General features: G+C 42.0%; 1 protein-coding gene across 1 annotated transcript; it reads left to right on the top strand.

Annotated features, from left to right (window-relative positions):
- The first annotated feature begins 14,006 nt into the window (after positions 1-14,006).
- LOC128121612 (keratin-associated protein 9-7-like) lies at positions 14,007-14,624 on the top strand. The gene has a single exon (XM_052756414.1). The coding sequence runs from the start codon at positions 14,007-14,009 to the stop codon at positions 14,622-14,624; it is 618 nt and encodes a 205-aa protein (XP_052612374.1).
- Positions 14,625-21,570: the final 6,946 nt, after the last annotated feature.

Raw genomic sequence — 21,570 nt, 5'->3', positions numbered from 1 at the left:
TGACTCTATCTTCAGCCACATGCCAGCTTGCCATCATTTAGCCAAACTCCTCCAACAAAATCACTCTGCGTGCTTTGCCATCATTAACTATTAATGGGTTCTCTTCTTGTAAATGATGGTGGGTGTCTGCTTGGTGAGAGAGCCTGCTCGTCTCATTGCTCAGTACTTTACCTTCTGGTCTATTTAATCTTCTCTTGACCTTGAATTGTGCTCTCATATTCAGAAAAGAATCTTCATTCTTTCTCTCCAACACCATGAGCAGACCAAACCCTCACTCTTCTTTCTTACCCCTCCTCAGGGATGAAGGATTTCATTTCAAGATATTCCTGTTCTCTTTACTGTTGGGCTCACTTTAAATTGTCTTCTGGATTACATGTGGGTCTAAATAAAATCTGTATTTGCTTTCTGGGAAGATGTCTGGGTGCTGTTTCATCTTTTCGTGGGTTTCTATGTGCTCCAATACCATTTCCTTCACAGACGCTCATGTTCTGAATGCCTTCCACTTCCATCATCAATGCACAGTCCCACAACAGCCTCATGGCACGTTCAGAGCCAACAGAAGTTCTGTATTCAACACTTGGGTCTTGTCTTACCCTGTGGGACTTTCACTTATATTTTTCTCCAAGTAGAAATAACTTCTGCTGTGCCAGCCACTGATAATGAGTTCTCACTGGAGTTCCTCTTAGATATTATCACAGACCCAGACATGGCCCTCCGTAGCAGCTTGGGCCTGGATGTCACCATGGCCCCAGTGGCAGCACAGGCCACCCAAATCAGTATGGGCAGACTAGTTGCCCCTGCAAATGAATGTACAAGGACAAATTCCCAAGTGTCTGTTTGTTGAACCAAGGTCAGGGATGAAGCAATTTTAGTAGACATAATTCTCTCAGCAACTGGCTCTTTGCACGAACTCCTAAACCTCAGTTTTATTATATAAGACTCAAGGCTCAGTTAACTCACTGTTTATGTTTAGGTCCTGGGACACTTTTAAGGTCACTGTCCCTTGAGAAAGTGCAGAGCACTCTAGCACTAGGTGCCTCCCTGCTTGCTTTACAGACTGCACATCAGGGAACTTGACTGATAGCCAAGAGTTGCCATGGTTACTCACCATGCCCAGTCAGCACAACATCTCTACCCTGAGAGAAACTACATGAGTTCTCATGTGTTACTAGAATGGCTCTGTTTCTTATTGTTTACTCAAGAAATGCCATGTGACCCTGAAAATGTAACTCATATATTGTCTAGAGTTTCCTGTTGAGGAGAGAAATGAAGAGAGACATGTGGAAGAGAGTTGTGGCAAGAAAGAGATGGGACTGTGTAGAGAGATGTGTAGCTGTGTAGAGCTGTGTGGCTGTGTAGTAGAGAGATGGAGCTGTATAGAGGTTTGTAGCTGTGCAGCAACATGTGGTTATGTAGAGATGTGTGGACGTGTAGAAGAGAGATGGAGCTGTGTGGAGAAATATGTAGCTGGGTGGAGACAAATTTCCAAGATTTTTCAAGATGAAGCAAAAGAGAAAATTACCATCAGAAAGTGTGTTTCCTTTTTATTTCCCCTCAGATAGAAAAAGTCTAGCCCTCGCCACATTCGCGAATTTTTTGGCATACCCTGGGCTGCTGGAGGCTGGCTCTCCAGGCAGCGATACAGACCAAGAAGTTAAACTCTGGAATTGAAATGTGTCATAAGCAGAAACAGCATAAAAGTCATTCAAATTCCATGCCACAGACATGTGATCACAGACAAATGATCACAACCACACTGTATTGTCCCCAGAAATACGAGATGGAATGAAGATGTGGACATCGATACTTGTTTTTAAAAACTGTTACTACATAAAAAACAATGTCATCCCAAAACATAAGGAAAAAGAGTGCTATAAATATCAGTATTTTAAAGATATAATAGTTTAGATAGTAAGAGAAAAATCCCAGCTACTCTGATGAGACAATGCACAACACAGCCACAAAGTACTGTAATTGTGAAATATTAAGCTGTCCCTGTCATATCAAGAATACATGAATATATTCACTGTATATACTATAGTCAAAGAAGACCACTTAAAATCCTCCCCAAGCCGGGCGTGGTGGCGCACATCTTTAATTCCAGCACTCAGGAGGCAGAGGCAGGTGGATCTCTGTGAGTTCAAGGCCAGCCTGGTCTACAGAGTGAGTCCCAGGATAAGCTCCAAAACTACGCAGAGAAACCCTGTCTCAAAAAATAAAAAAATATCCTCCCTAGACCCTTGCTGGTAAACAATTAAAATAATAAAGGAATTTGGATGCAAAAGCAATGTGTGTGTGTATATATATATATATATATATATATATATATATATATATATGTATGTATATATACATATTTATATATGGATTGTTCTCTCACATTTTAAATAGCTAAGAATCAAAAAACAGCATACATATTGGCAAAAAGATAAAATGCCTAGAAATAAATATAATGGAAGCTATGTGAGACCTCTAGACACAACATTATAGGCATTTCACTAAGGAATTTCTCAAAGATTTACTTTTATTTTTAATGTGTGTGTGTGTGAGTGTGTATGTGTGCATGTGAGCCACATGTGCTAGTGTCTAAAGAGGCCAGAAGAGGGCGTTGGATCCCCTGGAGCTAGAGTCATGGGCAATTATGAGCCATCTGACAGAGGTGGTGGTAACTGAACTCAGATCCTCTGCCAGAGCAAGTAACATGTGCTTTTCACTGCTCTGCCTCTCCAGCCTCTGACTAAGGCAAATTTATGAGCAGTTCTGCTCTTAGGTATTTTATTTTAAAAAAAAATCTATTAACCAAAAGACCCATTCACTACCTTATATAACAGAATTATTTTTAATATTTTAATAACCTCAAATTGCTCATAATTCCTCAAAATACCATGTGAACAGTAGAGGACAGAAATTCTGTCCTATCAGTTTACTGGGAGATTATAAACCAGCAATAATGAATGAATTACCTGGATGAATTGATGGTGATAGGATACATAAAAGTAGCAAATTCCATACTGCTTTGCCCATATAAAGTTTAAAGATAGCTGGAAGTAACCTATAATTTCTTATATTAATGAATAGATATGAGGAGATTCTACTCTGAGAAGATGGTGCTAAGGTCAATTTCTCAATGTGGTTGTAGTGACTTGGGTATGTTCACCTTGTGATGAAGTTGTAAACTAATAATTTCAACACTTCTTTAATGAATGCCATGCTGCAACACTTTTATGTCAGCTTGACACAAGGTAAAGTCATCTGGGAGGAGAGAGCTTCAATTAAGAAAATGCCTCCATAAGATTGGGCTGTACACGAGTTTGTAGGGCATTTTCATAATTATTGATTGATGGGGGAGGTTTCAGCCCATTATGAGGGGTGCCATCCCCTGGACTGGTGGTCCTGAGTTCTATAAGAAAGCAGGTTGAGCAAGCCTTGAGGAGCAAGCCAGTAAACAGCACCCCTCCATGGCCTCTGCATCAGCTCCTGCCTCCAGATTCCTGCCCTGCTTAAGTTCCCTGCCCTCACTGCTCTTGATGATAAACTGTTGTATGAAACTGTGAGTGAAATAAACCTTTTCTCCCCAACATGCTTTCGGTAATGATGTTCATCACAGCAATAGTAACCTAACTAAGACAAATGCTATATCACATAAAAGTTTTGAATTTATTAGAGCTTACCTATAACCCAAACATCATCTCTAAACTATTCCTCTGTTCACTCAGAAGAACAAAGGAAGGAAGAGAAGTCAGTCACCCAAGATCACTGACCCCATTACTTTACAGGGTCAGGACAAGAGCCACCAGAACATTTGGTATTCCTAGAATGTACCTCAGTACATTTCTGGCCCCACATATATAGATTTTTCTCATTCTGGAAATTATTTAGACATGGGAAAGACTGCTGGTCACCAAGGATGCAACACTGATTGATGATTTTTAATCTGAGTGCCAGCCTTCTGCTTCTACTTACTTGACCTGGTACTAGTTCTGCATGGGAATGCGTTTTACCAACCATCTCCCCAGTGCCTATAACACACATGGAACACACCGGTGTGAAGGTTGGTATGGACACATGTGCATACACTACTCCTGATTGGGACTTCGGAGGATAATAAGAGACATGGAACCAGGCATTGCATTGCTCATGGGAGGATGACATAATCAGGTTCCTCCCCACATGCTTCCTAATCTAAGTACAAAGGAACAAAGCTGTAGAGGAATGACCCTGACCCTTCCAGGCAGCAGGAGCCACCACATGACCAAATGATGGTGTGACTCCCTCCTTTTATCTGAAACAGCTGTTATGAGTTAATCTCAGCTCACAAATATACTAAATACTTACTTCTAACCCTGAAAACCCCATTAACAGTTCATAAATAACTTTCTCTTTGTCCATCTTTAATCTGAATATAGGAAGAACAAAAACAACAAGGAAAGTGCTCACTGTTTGGCGCAAACCTTGGAAGCCCAGGGTATAAACAGCCAAATGAGAAGAAGTCATCATATTCCAGAAAATTGTGAACAAAGTCCACATCTGACACCATGACCCACTCCTGCTGCTCTCCTTGTTGCCAAACCAACTGCTGCAGGACCACCTGCTGCAAGACCACCTGTGTGACTGTCTGCTGCAGCACACCCTGCTGCCAGCCCTGCTGCTGTGTGCCCCTCCACTGCCAGCCCCGCTGCTGTGTGCCCCTCCACTGCCAGCCCCGCTGCTGCTGACCAACTTCTCAAATGAACGCCTGCACATTGTACTTATGTCATGCCCAACATGTCATCTCAGCACAAATTCACTTTTTATCTTTTCTGAAACTCATCAGACTATCAGCAGAAATCTTTAAATGTATCTCCCTTAAAAAAAAAAAAAAGCACGATCCCTCGCTCTCACTCTCCTCTTGCTGGGGACAGGGGTGGCCTCTGTGCCAGCTTCATAGCTGGCAGAGGACTAGCCCACCTACATCCTGAGTCAAGATCTTAACACCTCCTTCTAAGAACTTTGGAAAACACTCATTAAAAATGGCATGGGTTACTGCAGTTCTCTTTTTCAAACAAGAAACCAAATGCTTCGTCTTTCAGTCATAGAGGACAGAAGTCCAATGGGCTAAGGTGACGGCATTGGTGGAGGTGCTCCATTCTGAAACCCTAGTGGACGGTGACTTTCTCACCTGTTCCAGCATCTCGACCTCCCTCCCCCACCAGGATCAATGCCTGTGCTTCCACCTTCAAAGCCAGGAGTCCTGCATCTCCCTGGGTCTTCTTCCATCCTCACTTTCTCCCTCTCTGGACACAGTCATCGAAAGCTCCCGTGATCAGTCATCATCACTACCACATCTTCTTCTGCACTGTACTCTCAGTTCTTGTGTGCTATGCTCTCCTTCGTATTCACTTTGGATTTGTCTCCCTCGAAGCCTCAATGAATCATCAATAAATTCTGAACCACATTCATTCCATATTGTCTCTCGTTACTATACTCTGCTAAGTCACTTGCTATGATATTTGCATGTTGGTAGATTTTCAAGCATAAAATGTGGCGTTGCATCCCACATTCTAGGTATGATATTGCCCATCAGATCTCTGGAGGTTTGTGACCTGGCATACCTGAAAGCTAATACCCAGTGATCACCAACTCCTCGGGTTCCTCCTATCCCAGGCTCCGGAAACCACCGCCTATTCTATTCTCCTATTCTGATCTTTGACTTTTGCAAATATCATCTGAATAGACTCACACTGCATTGCTCCTCTGTCATATTTCCTCCATCCACTTATCTGTTGGTGGACACTCCAGTTGTTCCCACATCTGGCCCATTGTTAATAGGGCTTTCATGAATAGACCAGTGCCCTATTTTCAATATCCTGATTTCAATTATTTGTTTGTCTGATTGATAATAAGCAGGCACATTATTCCAATTACTCAATGGTCAAATGGTGTTCTAAAGTTTAGTGAAATTCCATGCAACATGACCAAAGTGTGCATGATGTATAATAAAATAGAAGGCTAAGGAAAGGTGTCCCCCCCCACCGGGCAGAGCTCAGCTCCTCAGTGACAGCAGTGATAGGCATGGCTCACTCAGCTCTAAAGGTCTGTGCTTCCACACCCAGGTTTTTTTTTTTGGGAAATGCACATCATTTTAACAAGAGCCTCAGCCAGGATGGAGTCTGCTCTGTGAATCTTGGCACCATTCCTTCTCTTTTTTAAAATATTTTTATTTTATAATTAATTTAATTTTACATATCAGCCACGGATTCCCCTGTCCTCCCTCCTCCCACCCCCCAAGCCTTCCCTCCCAATCCACCCACCATTCCTACCTCTTCCAAGGCAAGGTCTCCCCTGGGGAGTCAGCCCAGCCTGGTAGATTCAGCTGAGGCAGATCCAGTCCCTTCCTCCCTACACCAAGACTGAGCAAAGCGTCTCAGCATAGGCCAGATCTTCAAAGAAGAGATAATACCAATACTCTTTAAAATGTTCCACACAATAGAAACAGAAGGAACGTTACCATTCCGTCTCTTGAAGTTACCTTTGCTCTACCTGGCTCCTCTTCTACTTGGGTTACTATGAAATTGTACTTTCAAGGATTGGTGGTTTTCCATAATTTCCTTATTTGGGGCACCAATGGGGTCCCATTGGGAATATTTCTGATTTAGGAGAGTTGATTTTGATACAAGGCAAACACACTCCCCACTCATTTTACTAGATTCAGAGCAGCTATACCTTGCCAGTGTTGTGTGGCTTTTCCTTGTGGGGCATGAGGAAACATCTCTTCATCCCACACAGGACACTGACAACAGACCAAAGAAACGATTCCACCCAAGTCCACCCTAGTGCATGGGGCAGTTTACTGGTGTTACCAACAGGAGCATGGACCACTCAGAGGCAGCTACATCATCAAAAAGTCCATCCCAGCACAGGTGATGTTCATGAAAGCCACATCCCTGAAGTTCCCTGCAGAATCCTCAGGTAGCTTTGAGGTTGGAGAGTCATCTCTTTCCAGAATTGTCACTGTTTCTAGAACCTTGGAGAAGGACCTTGTGACTCTTGTAACTTTCAGAACCTACATAGTTCTAGTAAGTTCTCTTCATTCCTGGACTAGGAAGTGTCACTCTAGGAGGGAAATGTTTCAATTCTGAGGAGCCAGCCACAGACTTTGAGGACCTGGCTGTTCCTGGAAAGCCCTGTGCAGAAAATTAGAACCAGGTAAAACAGGTTTCAGACCTAAAGGACGCTATGCTGACCTGTTATTCACCCCCAGACTCATTATCATCTCATTGTAATACACTAGCCTAGTAAAATTTCTCACTGATGGTGTCATTTGGTCCAGCCTCCTCCCAAACAGAGTCCAACCAGTTCACAGGAGCCTTAGAGGAGAGGAAGTGCTACACCAAGAGGAACCTGACTACCTCGTGAAAAGTTCAAGGAAAATACCCTTGTTTGTTTTCTGAACTCCTCCTTCTCCTGACCCTTAAAAGACCCCTCATCCTTTACCTGAAGGGAAGCCCATTTCACTCACCACTTCTCCTTCCTCTGGCCAAGAATAAACCTTCCTTCATGGCTGAACTTAACCTCAGTTTTGTTATTGTGTCTGGGATGCCTTGAAGGAAAAAGGACCCAGTTCGATGTCTGACCTCTTTGTTCTATTCCTTTGAGATATAACATGTTAGGACCAGTTATGACGTGACCCGCTGTACTAGCCGAAATGATCAGTTTCCTTTGACAAAGAGTTGATATTACTGGTGAGGAATGAGTGTAACTTCTCTTCTTTATATTACTAATACTGGCTAGAATGTGTTCATTTTGTGATAGTCGCCCAAGTTGGAGATGAACAGTTTATATCCGTTTAAAATTCATGGAGGACCTAAAAGCCTGTGAAGGTTGTTAGCCCTCACAGAGATATGATCTCAAGTAATCATAATCCCTTCTTCAAATAGAAAGAAAAGAAAGGGATAAGGCACCTGGGAGAAGGGGAAAGAGAAAGAACAAAACAGAGAGACAGACAGTAGAGAAGAAAGGATACCAGCTGGGGAATACACATTTTCTCAGGGGTTCATGGAATCGTCTCCAACGTGGTCACGTCCTAGGACATGCAGCAAGTCTGAACAATTATAAAGCATTAAATATTTGCTTGCCCCTCTATGCATGACTTTAGAATGAAAATACAAGGTACAGCAAGAGAAACAATACAAATGCATGAAGATTAAACAACTTGTACACTGTGCATGGTGTGTGTGTGTGTGTGTGTGTATGTGTGTGAGTGTGTGTGTGTGTGTGTGAGTGTGTGTGTGTGTGTCCTCATGTGTGAGTGCATGTGCTCACCAGCCACAGTGAACATGTGGATGGCAGAAGACAACCTCATATATCAGTCCTCACCTTTGGCCTTGTTTGAGACTGTGTCACGTGACTCCTTCATATACCAAGCTTGTTGACCCTTCTGACGATTCTCCTATCTCTACTTCCCATCATATTGCCAGAGCTCTGCGATTACAGATGTATGTGTCCATGTCCAGTTTTACATCAGCTCTGGGGATCTGAACTCAGGTCTTCTCCCCCTTGCACAGCAACAGCTTTGCCCACTAAGCCATCTCCCCCAGATGAACGATGCATTTGTTTTCATCATCAGTAGGTCACTGAAGAAATCAGGGAGAAAATGTGAAACTTCTAAATGAAAATGTAAGCATGATATAACAGAATCTGAATGCAGATTTTGCAAGGAAGTTCGTAACTGTGGTTGTTTCCATTAATAAAGTAGACTGCTTTCAAATAAATGACCTTATTGTACACAGCAAAGTATTAGAAAAATGAGAGTAATCCAAACCCAGCACTGGGAGAGAGAGAGAGAGAGAGAGAGAGAGAGAGAGAGAGAGAGAGAGAGAGAGAGAGAGAGAGAGAGATAAAGTTATTGAGAAAAAGACTACAAAAACACTATACTGAATGAGGGGGAATGAAAAGCTACTTCTCCAAAATCTTTCACTATTCTCATTAAAAATGGTGCTTGGCCTCACCTGGGTAGCACAGTAGAGCTGGTCCTGGTGGCATGGGCCCAGGAGAGCAGGCCCCAAGGATGTGAGAGTGGGAGAGCTGGACCCACCTCTTGCCAGCTGCCAGGCAGAAGAGCTAGCCCCGCCCCTCTCCTGGACAAAGGGGAGAGCTGGCCCTAGTGGTGCAGAGACAGGAGATCTGGTGTGCTGACCAACTCTGCTATCACCCAGGTCCAGATCCAGGGCTTTGAGTTGGCTCACCCCATCATCTATCCCACCTAAGAATTGCTGGAGCATATGAAGGGGACGATCCTGCAGACCCAAAGCAGACCCAAAGCTTCAGGATCTCCATAACACAGGGCAACAACAGGATAGCTGAGAGGAGTCCAGGTGAGGATCCAGTATTGATAGTGTAGCAGAAGCCAGAGGCCTCATAACAGACTAATGACTCATTGAAAAGAACATTTGCAAGGAAAGCTGTTTGGGCAAAAGGGTCTACTGTGTGACACACCATGACACACTGCAGCTTTCATGGTGAGATGTTTTGTTTTTTGGGGGTTTGGTTTTGTTTTGTTTTGGGGAGAAGGTTGCAAGGGCAGAGGGCAGACAGATATGGAAGGATGGGGGGATGAGTGGGATTGGGATGCATGATATGAAATTCACAAAGAATCAATAAAACATTTTTAAAAATGGTGTTTGGAATACTAGGTGAAGCAATAAGGCATACATAAATGAAAATAGTACAAATAAAAAAGGAAAATATTCCAACTTCTACCTGATATGATCCTATACTTAGACCCTAAAGATTACATCAAAAACTCTTAAAACTGGAGGCTAAAGAAATGTCTCAGCAGTTAGGAGCACCTACTTCCCAGAGGACCTGAGTTCAGGGATCCAGTGCCCTCTTCTGGCCCCACTTGACTCCTGTACACACTCACACTGTGCATACAAACTCATACAGGCACACACACATAGACATTAAAACATACACAAGTTAATTTTTAAAAACTCTCGTAACTAATGAAGAATTACAGCAAAGTGGAAAGATACAAGTAAACAATCAGTGGGATGATTGGGTATTTGACACACAGAAGGCTGAGTTCAAGGCTAGCCTTGACTATTATCAATAGGGCTGGCATGAATGTGGAGGTGCTAGGATCTCACCAGAATTCTCATTTCTGTTGTTTCAAATAAATATCCTGAAATGCAGATGCTGGGTGACATGATATTTTTCCTTTTGATTGTTTAAGGAGTCTCCATAATCATTTCTATACCTACTGCACCATTTCATATTTCCACCAAAATTCAATTTAATCACTGACTTGTTAACACATTTATTCTTATTTTACTGATATTGGGAATAAAATTTCAATGTTGTGATCATTCTAAAACCAAATTGTATATTAGTGCTTAGTGGCATCTCACATGATCAGAGTCAAAGGTGTGATGTCCCTGGTGATCTGGAAGGCCAAGCAAAGTTGTCCCTTCTCTTTGTCGTGCTCACGTAAGTATCATCAACAAGTACAGGTGTGTCTCACCTTCTCCAAACATCCAATGTGGACTACCCAAATACATTTTGAGTAATGCATATTTATTTTTCAAAGTCCTCAATTAAAGTGTTGTACGCTCTACTAATCCTGAAGTCATTCATTCTTTCATGTTGTCCTTGTACAATTAGGCTTTACTCCTATGTACATTGCTGTTGAAATCAACTTTCCAAGGATAATCTAAGCTATTGATTTTCAGTCTTCGGGCACCTGAGAACACAGCCCCAGTGGTGGTGTTTCTGACGTATAATAGTAAAGTAACCTTCAGGTAGCATTGAGGAACAACCTTTTTGACAGAGATATGTCACCTGCCTAGGCAGTCACACAGACAGCCTGGAACCAGGTAAAACAGGTTCCAGTTCTATGGTGACCTGCTATTCACCCCCAGATTCATTACCATCTCATTGGAATCCATTCCTCTAGTACGATTCCTCCCCAACACTGCCATCTTGACCTAGACTGCATCTATCCCAGATTGAAATCATCTTATATGAAGGTGGAAGGCATAGAATGCCCACCAGAGAGACTGGCATGACCCTTCTCTGAAAAAGTTCAAGGAAAACATTCCACTGGCTGTTTAAATCCTTGTTATGTTCCCTTATACTCAAAAAACCCTTGTCCTTTGAATGGAAAGCTGATTTGTCCATCATTTCTCGTGCCTCCTTACCTCTGCCAAAAAGTGAATCTTTTTTCACACAGAGATGAGAGAGGAGAGGCTCTTACAGAGACAGAAGGATGAACTAATAGAGATTCAGGCTAGAAGCCAACCATTTAGTTCACCACTGTGGGTGCCATAGCCTTATGCTCATTCCCCAATAAACTTTTTAATCTAAGTGCAAGCAAAGATCAGCTTTGCTGAAGAGCACCACCCAACAACTCTTACAGGCAACAGACACTTGACCCCATGAACAGATGATAATCTGAGCAGGAATGATGCCAACCAGTTAGCCAATAGAGAATTACTACTTTCCATATATAAGAGAATTTATATTTTTGATTGTGAGCCTAGCCTTTAACAGCTGAGCCATCTCAAAGTTAAAATGAAAAAAAAAAGTCTAAACGGTCAATTATTTGAAGACCTTTTAAAAAACAAAAAGTACAAATGACTAAAACAATGAAAAAAAAAATTGTTCAACACCATTAGCCACCAGGAAATACAAATCAAAACTTCCTTGAAATTCTACCTTACTCCCTTGAAGAACAGTTGTCATCAAGAAAAAAAAACCAACAACAATAACAAGTGCTGGTAAGGATCCAAGGGGAAAGGAAACCTTTACACACTGTTAATGGGAATGGAAATTAGCACAGTCTGTATGGAAATTGGCTTGTAGAATCTTCAATAGATAAATAAAAAAATTCAAAAAATTAGAACCACCACATGACTACTCTGCAGTACACACAACAAAGAATCAGCCTTTGTGTCTGTCAGCGGATGGATGCATAAGTAAAATGCAGTGTATATAAGGAAGAATAAATGATGTCATTTGCCAGAAAAATGGATGAAATTTGGAGATCGTCTTATTAAGTGTAGTAAGTAGGACTCAAAAGACAAAAGTCATATAAGGAGGGGTGGGTACACAAAAGAAGTAATAGGACTGTTTGGGAAGAAAAATGAATCAGGAGGAGGCCACAGGGGGCATAAGAGAGGGTAGCGGGTGAGTGAATTTGATAAAACTGTGTTATATGCATTCACAAAAATGTTGTGATCAAATTCACTATTTTGTAAAATCAATTCATGCTAATAGAGATTAATCATTTTCTGTATGTCATAAGAAACAAAATAAAAATAAAAGTTTTAAAATACATATAGTACAGTCAGGCTGTGGTGACACATCCCTTTAATCCCAGTACTAGGGAGACAGAGGCAGGCAGATCTCTGTGAGTTCAAGACCAGCCGGGTCTACAGAGTGAGTTCCAGGACATCCAGGACTACACAGAGGAACTCTGTCTCAAAAACCAAATATACATATGAAACTATTCAAACATAAAACTAGTAAAAGAAGGACTAGGCTCCTGCAAAAGAAAATATGAGCGTTTCATGGTAAGCAAGTTTCAGATACCCAGCTGTGTACCTCCAGCAGTAATGTTTAAAACAGAAACAACTGTAGCAGCATTGTTTTGAATAGTTTCAAACTATAAACAATCTGTTTTCTAGGGAAAAAAATTCCATTAAATGGGCAATGCCAAATTCATTTAGTGGAAGACTACACAAGAATGGGAAGTAACAAACTAAGGGTCATGATGGTGAAGAGTGTCACAATCATCCTAGGAGCAAAGACACAGACTAATTATGATATGCAAAGATGTTAAAAGTGATGCTAAGGTTGGACGACTGACCCTAAAAGACAGTGAGAAACAGCGTTTAAGGATGAATGATGTGAAATGTATTATAAGGATCAGGGTTAACTTCCATTTCTTTAATAATGGTATGGCTGTGTTCCCATTTTATTCTCTCAGATGGGAAATTAATAATTCATGTATTTTTAATATGAGTAGTGGACTGGAGAGAGAGATGCACTCCTAAGTTAGGTAATACATTATGTATGTCTCAAACAGTCACGATTCTATCACTGAATGGAAAGAAAAGAGGAAGAACAGAGAAGAAAATGAAGGAGAAAGACAGACAGAGAGACAGATAAAGACAGAGGTTCCGAAAACTAGATAGATGGAAGGGAAATCAGGAGATCGCCAGGCTAAGATCACTGCCCCCACTGAGAGCCAGATGGGCACAGGAGTCACCTGCTCAATTCCTTGGTCTGGATCTCAGCACTTCCTGCCCGTGAGCTAGGAGCACAGTCAATCAGAACTGTGGTCACCACATCTACCCAGGAGAGGACAGTCATTCAGAACTGTGGTCACCACACTCCACCAATGTCTTATTATTTCTAATATGCTGTTTCTTTTTATACCCATCAGTTCTGGTTCTACTCTGCTATGAAACACATCATTCCACACACGCTTATCTCAATCAGCCCCACATACACAGGAATAGGAATTTACACAGAGACTGACACCTGGACACATTGAAATGGGGCTTTGTGGGCAAACAGACAGGGAACTAGGTGATGAGTCCATCCTTGTGAATACAGCACATTCATTCCCAGAGACATGTGTAAACCTAAGTGCAGATAGCAGAAGAAAGTGGTAAGAACAAACTAATCTTGACCTTCCCATTGAGGCCTGAGCTACCAAAGGACCAGATGGTGTTGAGAGTTACAACAGCACTGAAGGGCTGAACCCATGACTTATTGGAACAAGTTCAAGTGAGCTGTTCCCAAGTAAGCAATGAGTACTTTCAAATGATTCAGAGCATTAGGTGAGAATTTCCTTCTTCAAAAACACAAATTAAATATGGAAATGGTCAACAAAGAGGAAGAGTCTTTCTGATTGGCCCAAACCTTGGAGGACGGTTGTATAAAAGGCCCTGAATGGAAGAACTTGCTACACTGTCAAAAACTCACCTGTGAACAGACTATCACCCTCCACACCCGATACCATGACCCTCTACTGCTGCCTGCCTTGCTGTCAGCCTAGCTGCTGCAGAACCACCGGCTGCAAGACCACCTCTTGCTGTGAATCCAGCAGCTGCCCTGAGTCCATCTGCTGCCAGCCTTGCTGTCCCCCAAGTTGCTGCAGCATACCCTGCTTCCAGTCCAATTGCTGCAACATCAAGTCTGTCAGCAACTGCTGCCAGCCCTGCTGCCCACCAACCTGCTCTGAAAGCACGTGCTGCAAGACCACCTGTTGCAAGCCAACCTGTGTGAGCATCTGCTGCAGCACACCCTGCTGCCCGCCCTGCTGCTGTGAGCCCAGCTGCTGCCAGCCCAGCTCCATAAAGATCAGTTGTCAACCAACTTGCTGTGAAACCAGTTGCTGCAAGAATACCTGTTGCAAAACTAATTGTGTGACCATTGGTTGCAGTCAGCCCTGCTGCCAGCCCTGCTACTGTGTGCCCACATGCTGCTGTGTGCCCACCTGCTGTCAGCCTTGCTTCTTACAGCTCTGCTGCCAACCAACTTGCTGTGAAACCACCTGCCGCAAGACCACCTCTTTTAAACCAACCTGTGTGAGCATCAGCTGCAGCACACCCTGCTGCCAGCCCTGCTGCTGCTGACCTGCTCCACAAAGGAACATCTGCACTGCCATACTCTGAGGAGAGCTGATGTGACCTAGCAACACAAAGCCACATCTCAACCTTTGCTGACCACATTCATCTTCTCACCAGGAAACCTGACCAATGTAAATTCCTTCTTAAGTGTGGGAAATGCTTTGAGGAAGAATAGAGTCCTCACCCTCATTCTCTTCATCTCCAGAGATTATGGATCCTGTGCCATCTTCATGGGGGCCTGATGTGAATGTCTGGAATCAGTTTAAATTCTGAACCAAGATCTTTATATCTCTCACCAAATAACAAAACACTTCCCCCAAAATAACTTTATTTAACCAGTTATCTTCTCAACTCTGTTTTTTCCTGAATTTCCCCAGAATTTTGTGTACTATTTTCTTTTTTCTGCTCACTAATGAGTTGTGTCATTGGAAGCAAGCAATTTTAATAAACTCTGTGCTATCATCATTCCATATTGTGTATCATTTTATTATGATAAATCATTTAATGAAAAATCTACAGAATCTATAGACTTTCAAATGCTCAATGTGATGCCCTGAATCAGCAACACTAGCATGATGGTGAACAGCAGATCCATAGAGAGTTTCTAGCTGGAATAATTGAAAGTTAATACCCAGTGATTGCCGTCTTCCTAGTTCCTCCACCTCAGCTCCCATAAACCAAGGGTCTGTTCTCTCCTTTGCTGTCTGACTTTTATAAATGTCACTTGGATGGAATCATTTAAAAACAGTGGCTTTTATGTCATATTTTCTTTATCTATTTACTTCTCACATCTTATCAGTTCTTAATGGGATTGGCATAAACTTAGGAGTGTCAATATCCCTCTAGGACTCTGATTTCATGTCATTTGCTAAAAAACCAGGGCATATGAGATTATCATGTTGAATGAAATAAACCAAATTCAAAAAGACAAATTATCAAGCAAGTGTTCTCACTTGGAAACCAAGATTTTACACATAAACTTCAAATCCTGTAGATTGTTTGTGAGAAAGGGGAAGGGCTGTGGAAGAGCAAATATCATATAAGTACATGAGTGCATGATATACTTAAAGGGATTTCATAGATTCACTCACTACATTCAATAAATTGGCATGATTAAAAATAAAAATTTATATTAAAAAATTCTGATATCAATGATCTTGAACAAATATCCTGAGATATGGCTACGAAGTCATAATGTCCTTTTTCCTTTTACTTTTTTGAGGAGTCTTTGTAATGATCTGCACACCTGCTTTTCTTCACATTCCCATTGCTGTGTACAAGTACCAGTTTCTGGGGCTAGAGAGATGGCTCAGCTCTTAAGAGTACACATTGCTCTTGAGAGCACCTGGGTTCAGTTCCCACCATCCACATAGCAGCTCACAACCACCTGTAATTTGGGTTCCAAGACATCCAATGACCTCTTCTGGCATCTCTGGGCATGTGCTATACATACATACATACATACATACATACATACATACATACAGGCAAAATACTCATATATATAAAATTTAATAAATATATGTATATATGTGCAGTCAAAACAATCATGCACATAAAATATAATACATAAACCTTTTTCAATTTTTTAAAGTTTGAAGAGTCCCAATCCTCCACACACTTGTCAACACCTTTTGATCTCTTCTATTTCTGATACTAGATAGACAACATTCTAATACTGCAATTGTTATACACTCAAATAATATTCCAGTGCTTGGTGATACCTCACGCCAATAGGGAAAATAAAGGAGACAAGGAAGCAACCATGTCCCTCTGCTGTGCTGCGCTGGGCAAGCCCTGTCTCAGTGCAGCTCCCTGGACTCTCCTTCCCACCACCTGCACCAGGGCCTGCTCTCCTCATCTCTGAGTTACTCTCTCTTACACAAAATGGCTCTGTAGCTACCTGTGCTATTCTCTTTTAAAACAACCAACCAGAATCTATTTATGTAGCCCTGGCTGTTCTGGAGCTCTCTCTGTAAAGCACGCTGGCAGCAACTCACAGAGATCTGCCTGCCTCTTCCTCCGAGTTGCTTGTTGTAAAGGTGTGTGCTGCACACCTGGACACATATGTACTTACAAGCTGTGCCCTCCACAGGGAATCTCAACTCTTGATTTCTTGAGCACCTGGATGTGTACTTTTCCTGACGAGTTTTCTGACTTAGTGTAACTTTTGCTACCATTGAAAACCTTCTAAACCCTGAAAAATGTTATTTCTGGAACCCAGAGTTAATGTTTCATACATGACACTTCTCTAGCCAGCCATGAAGACATCCAGATCCTTTGCTATTCTTAAGAAACAGGGTATGGTAGGAGGATGAGTAAAAATGCTCTAAAAGACATTATGCTGACCTGAAGTCCACCCTGAGATTCATTACCATCGTATTCTACACCTCCTTAGCTAATTCCTGACTGACAGCATCATCTCCTGCCTGCCAGCCTTCAGCCCACACTCAACCCGGGTACTAGGAGAGTTAAAGGAATAGGAAGTCCACCAACACTGGAATCCCACCCTGAAAGGTTCAAGGATGATGTTCTTCATTATCTAAATGTAGCATGAATCTTAAAGAGTCTTATTAATAAAATCAAACCTGTGGCCAGTTATTCGGGTGAATGCTGGAAGGTCAGAGAAACAGAACAAGCCACAGCTAACCTCACCTGGCCAACTTCTCAGCTGATCTTGTTTCCTCAGACTGGAAGCCTCTGTGTCCTCATATCCGAATGACTCTCAGCTGAACTGCTGCTAGAAGCCTGAAAGCTTAACCAGCCAAAATGCTTCTAGTTTCTGGTCCTCACGCCTTATGTATCTTTCTGCTTTCTGCTTCACTCCCTGGGATTAAAGGCTCGCTTTCTGGGATTAAAGGCGTGAGTCACCATGCTTGGCTGTATACTTGAACACATGGATTTCTGCCTCTGGAATGCTGGATTAAAGGTTTGTGCTACCACTGCCTATCCTCTATGTTTAATATTGTGGCTGTTCTGTCTCTGACCCCAGATAAGTTTATTAGGGTGCACAATATTTCGGGGAACACAATACCACCTCATCTAAAATCCTCCTCTGTCTCCCCTGACACACCGGAGACTCTCTCATCCATCATTTATATAAAAACTTGTTTGGCCTGTCACTTCTCCTTTCTTGTGCTCTGGCCAGGAATGAGGTCCATGGCTCAGTAATAAATCAGCCCTTTCCATTATTCCTAGAAGGATAAGAAGACCTGGTCTGAGAACAGAAACTCCTTTATTTTATCCCTTCATAACATGCTTTGAAGTCAGTTATGAGTTTATCTGTCATAAAAGCCAACTTGTTTACGAATATATAAAGATATGAATGTTTGTCTACAGGTATTATGTGCATCGTACAAACGCAATGCCCACAGAACCCGGAAGAGGGCATCTGATCCCCTGGAACTAGAGTTACAGACAGCAGTGAGCTGCCATATAGGTGCTAAGAACTAAATCTGTGCTCTCTGCAAAAGCATCCAGTGGTCTTAACAACTGAGCTATCTCCCCAGACCCCAAAGTGCCTTCTTTACCAACTCAGAGCTTCACCTATTATGTCTTTGAAAGTCTCAATGTCTGTCAGTAGAGTAGCTGGCTGTCTTCCCAAAGACCCATAGCTTGCCTGTTTTTGTGCTTATGGATCTGGTGACAATCTGGTAGCATTAGCTTCTTAGCTATGTTGAGTCAGCAGGCACATTTCTCCATATTCTAGCTGGCACATCCTTTGTTTAAACCTTAAAACCTCTATAAGTGAGAAGAGACAAAAAGCAGACTGCTATAACTTATAAGTGTTCAGAAGAACATTAACATATGAAAATATTAGTGTGCTACTAGAAATCTAAGCACAGACCCTGAACAGAATAGCTGTGTTGGCTTTTTCTTACTTTGTGGGCAACATTATTATTATTATTTACTTATTGTTATTGCTATTGTTTAATTAATCAAATTTGTTCCCTGACAATTTCAAACATGTTTATAATGCATACTGATCGCTCTTACCCCCTCCTTTCCCTGATTTCACTGCCACCCATGTCAACCCATCCACTTCATATGAATCTCTTTTCCATACTCATTTTTATTTGTTTTGGTGAGTGGCCCAAAGACTTTAAGCAGGGCTGTCCAAGTGTCCAGGGATTTGGAGCTATCCAATGGAGCATGGTGAGTTCAGCAATGGGCACAAATCTGAAGACTCTTCTTCTCCCAGAATTTATCAAAATAGTTCAACAATGAAGCATTGGGTCTCATGAACCCCTCCCCCATCAACCATTGATTATTGACAGGGCTGATCTTGTACATGTTCAGTGAAACTAACTACATCTGCTATGAGTTTGTAAAAATCAATGGTTGTCCTGGGCTTTGGAGGATAACCTTTTACAGACATTCTCCCATCTTCCAGCTCTTACAGTCTTCCTGAGTTTTCTCTGAGCCTTACAGGGGGTGGCACAAATGTCTTCCTTGGTGCTGGTCCATCAATCTTCATGTATTCTCAGATTTTGGGCAGCCATGAGACTGTGCATTCATACCATTGGCTGCAGAGAGGCTTTTCTGATTAAGGCTGAGAAAATACCTTTGGTCTATAGAAATAAACACAGATATTTAGAGGGCAGTTTGATGCCATGTCAATGAGTTAAACAACAGCAGTGTAAGTTCCTCCCTCATGCCTATAAACCTCTCAGTCATAGGTGATGGAATGGGTTTACAACATCAGGCATGGATTCCTTCCTGTGCAGCAGCCCTCCAATGTAAATGAAGGGCATAAATGTGGTGGTATTGTGTTCCCCAAAATATTGTGCACCCTAATAAACTTATCTGGGGTCAAAGAGTACAGCCACAATATTAAACATAGAGGATAGGCAGTGGTAGCACATGCCTTTAATCCTAGCATTCCAGAGACAGAAATCCCTCTGGATCTCTGTGAGTTCAAGGCCACATTGGAAACAGCCAGGCATGGTGACACAGGCCTTTAATCCCAAGAGGCGAGCCTTTAATCCCAGGGAGTGATGGTAGAAGGCAGAAAGGTATATAAGGCGTGAAGACCAGAAGCTAGAAGAATTTGGTTGGTTAAGCTTTCAGGCTTCTAGCAGCAGTTCAGCTGAGATTCATTCTGGATGAGGACTCAGAGGCTTCCGGTCTGAAGAAACAAGACCAGCTGAGGAATTGGCAAGGTGAGGTAGCTGTGGCTTTTTCTGCTTCTCTGATCTTCCGACATTCACCCTAATTCCTGACTCCAGGTTTGTTTTATTAATAAGACTCTTTAAGATTCCTGCTACACATAAATACTTGTGTCATTGTTACCCAAGGTGATACATTTGCCTGGTAGATTGCTTTTGTAGTTTGTAATGTCAAAGTTAGGAAAGACTGTTGATAACAGACACCACCCCCAGCACCACCCCAGTAACCTGTATAGTTCTTTCTGGCACTTTGATATCTCACCATATGGAGAAAGCTTCCAGATTGCTTTCTCTGAACATTTGACCATGACGTGTGCTATCTTCAGCCATATGGTCTTATTCTCTATTTCTTTTTTTTTCCTGTTTTTTAAATAATTATTTTATTTAGAGATTTTCTATTTATTTTACATACCAACCACAGATTCCCCTGTCCTCCCTCCTCCCGCACCCCAGCATTCCCCCAACCTACCCCCAATTCCCACCTCCTCCAAGGCAAGGTCTCCCATAGGGAGTCAGCAGAGTCTGGTACATTCAGTTGAGGCAGGTCCAAGCCCCTCCTTCCTGCATCAATACTGCACAAAGTGTCTCACCATAGGTACTAGGCTCCAAAAAGCTGGCTCATGCACTAGGGACAGGTCCTGGTCCCACTGCCTGGGGGCCCTTATACAGTTCAAGCTAAACAACTGTCTCACTTATCCAGTGGGCCTAGTCCAGTACCACGGGGGCTCCTCTCCAGCATAAGCTGTCTGCAGTGTTTTTTATCTTAGCCATTCTGACAGGTGTAAGATGGTATCTCAGAGTCATTTTGATTTGCATTTCCCTGATGACTAAGGATGTTGAGCAATTCCTTAAATGTCTTTCAGCCATTTGAGATTCTTCTATTGAGAATTCTCTGTTTAGCTCTATAGCCCATTTTTTAAATTGGAATGTTATGTATTTTGATGTCTAGTTTCTTGAGTTCTTTATATATTCTGGAGATCAGCCCTCTGTCAGATGTAAGATTGGTGAAGATCTTTTCCCATTCTCTAGGCTGTCATTTTGTCATGACCACATCCTTTGCCCTACAAAAGCCTCTCAGTTTCAAGAGGTCCTATTTATTAATTGTTGCTCTCAGTCTCTATACTACTGGCGTTATATTTAGGAAGTGATCTCTGCTGCCAATGTATTCAAGACTACTTCCTACTTTCTCTTCTATCAGGTTCAGAGTAACAGGATTTATGTTGATGTCTTTGATCCACTTGGACTTAAGTTTTGTGCATGGTGACAGATATGGATCTATTTGCAATCTTCTACATGTTGACATCCAGTTATGAAAACACCATTTGTTGTAGATGCTCATGGATAGGTAGGATTAACATAGTAAAAATGGCAATCTTAACAAAAGCAATCTACAGATTCAATGCAATCCCCATCAAAATCCCAACACAATTCTTCACAGACCTAGAAAGAACAATAGTCAACTTCATATGAAAAAACAAAAAACCCAGGATAGCTAAAACAATCCTTTACAATAAAGCAACCTCTGCAAGAATCACTATCCTGACATCAAGCTCTACTATAGAGCTACAGTAATTAAAACAGCTTGGTGCTGGCATAAAAACCAACATGTGGACCAATGGAATCGAATTGAAGACCCTGACATTAATCCACACATGTATGAACACCTAATTTTTTACAAAGAAGCCAAAATTATTCTCTATTTCTGATGGTCAACATGAATAATAGTCCTTGTTAGAGGACTAACAAGAGCTTGTCCTGTTTGGGTGAGAGCAGGGGAGAAGAGT

Source organism: Peromyscus californicus, unplaced genomic scaffold (assembly GCF_007827085.1).
Source record: "Peromyscus californicus insignis strain IS unplaced genomic scaffold, ASM782708v3 Scaffold_3__1_contigs__length_106647218, whole genome shotgun sequence".
Lineage (NCBI taxonomy): Eukaryota > Metazoa > Chordata > Mammalia > Rodentia > Cricetidae > Peromyscus > Peromyscus californicus.
Note: the sequence above shows the minus strand (reverse complement) of the source record. Positions and strands in the feature narration are given on the sequence as shown.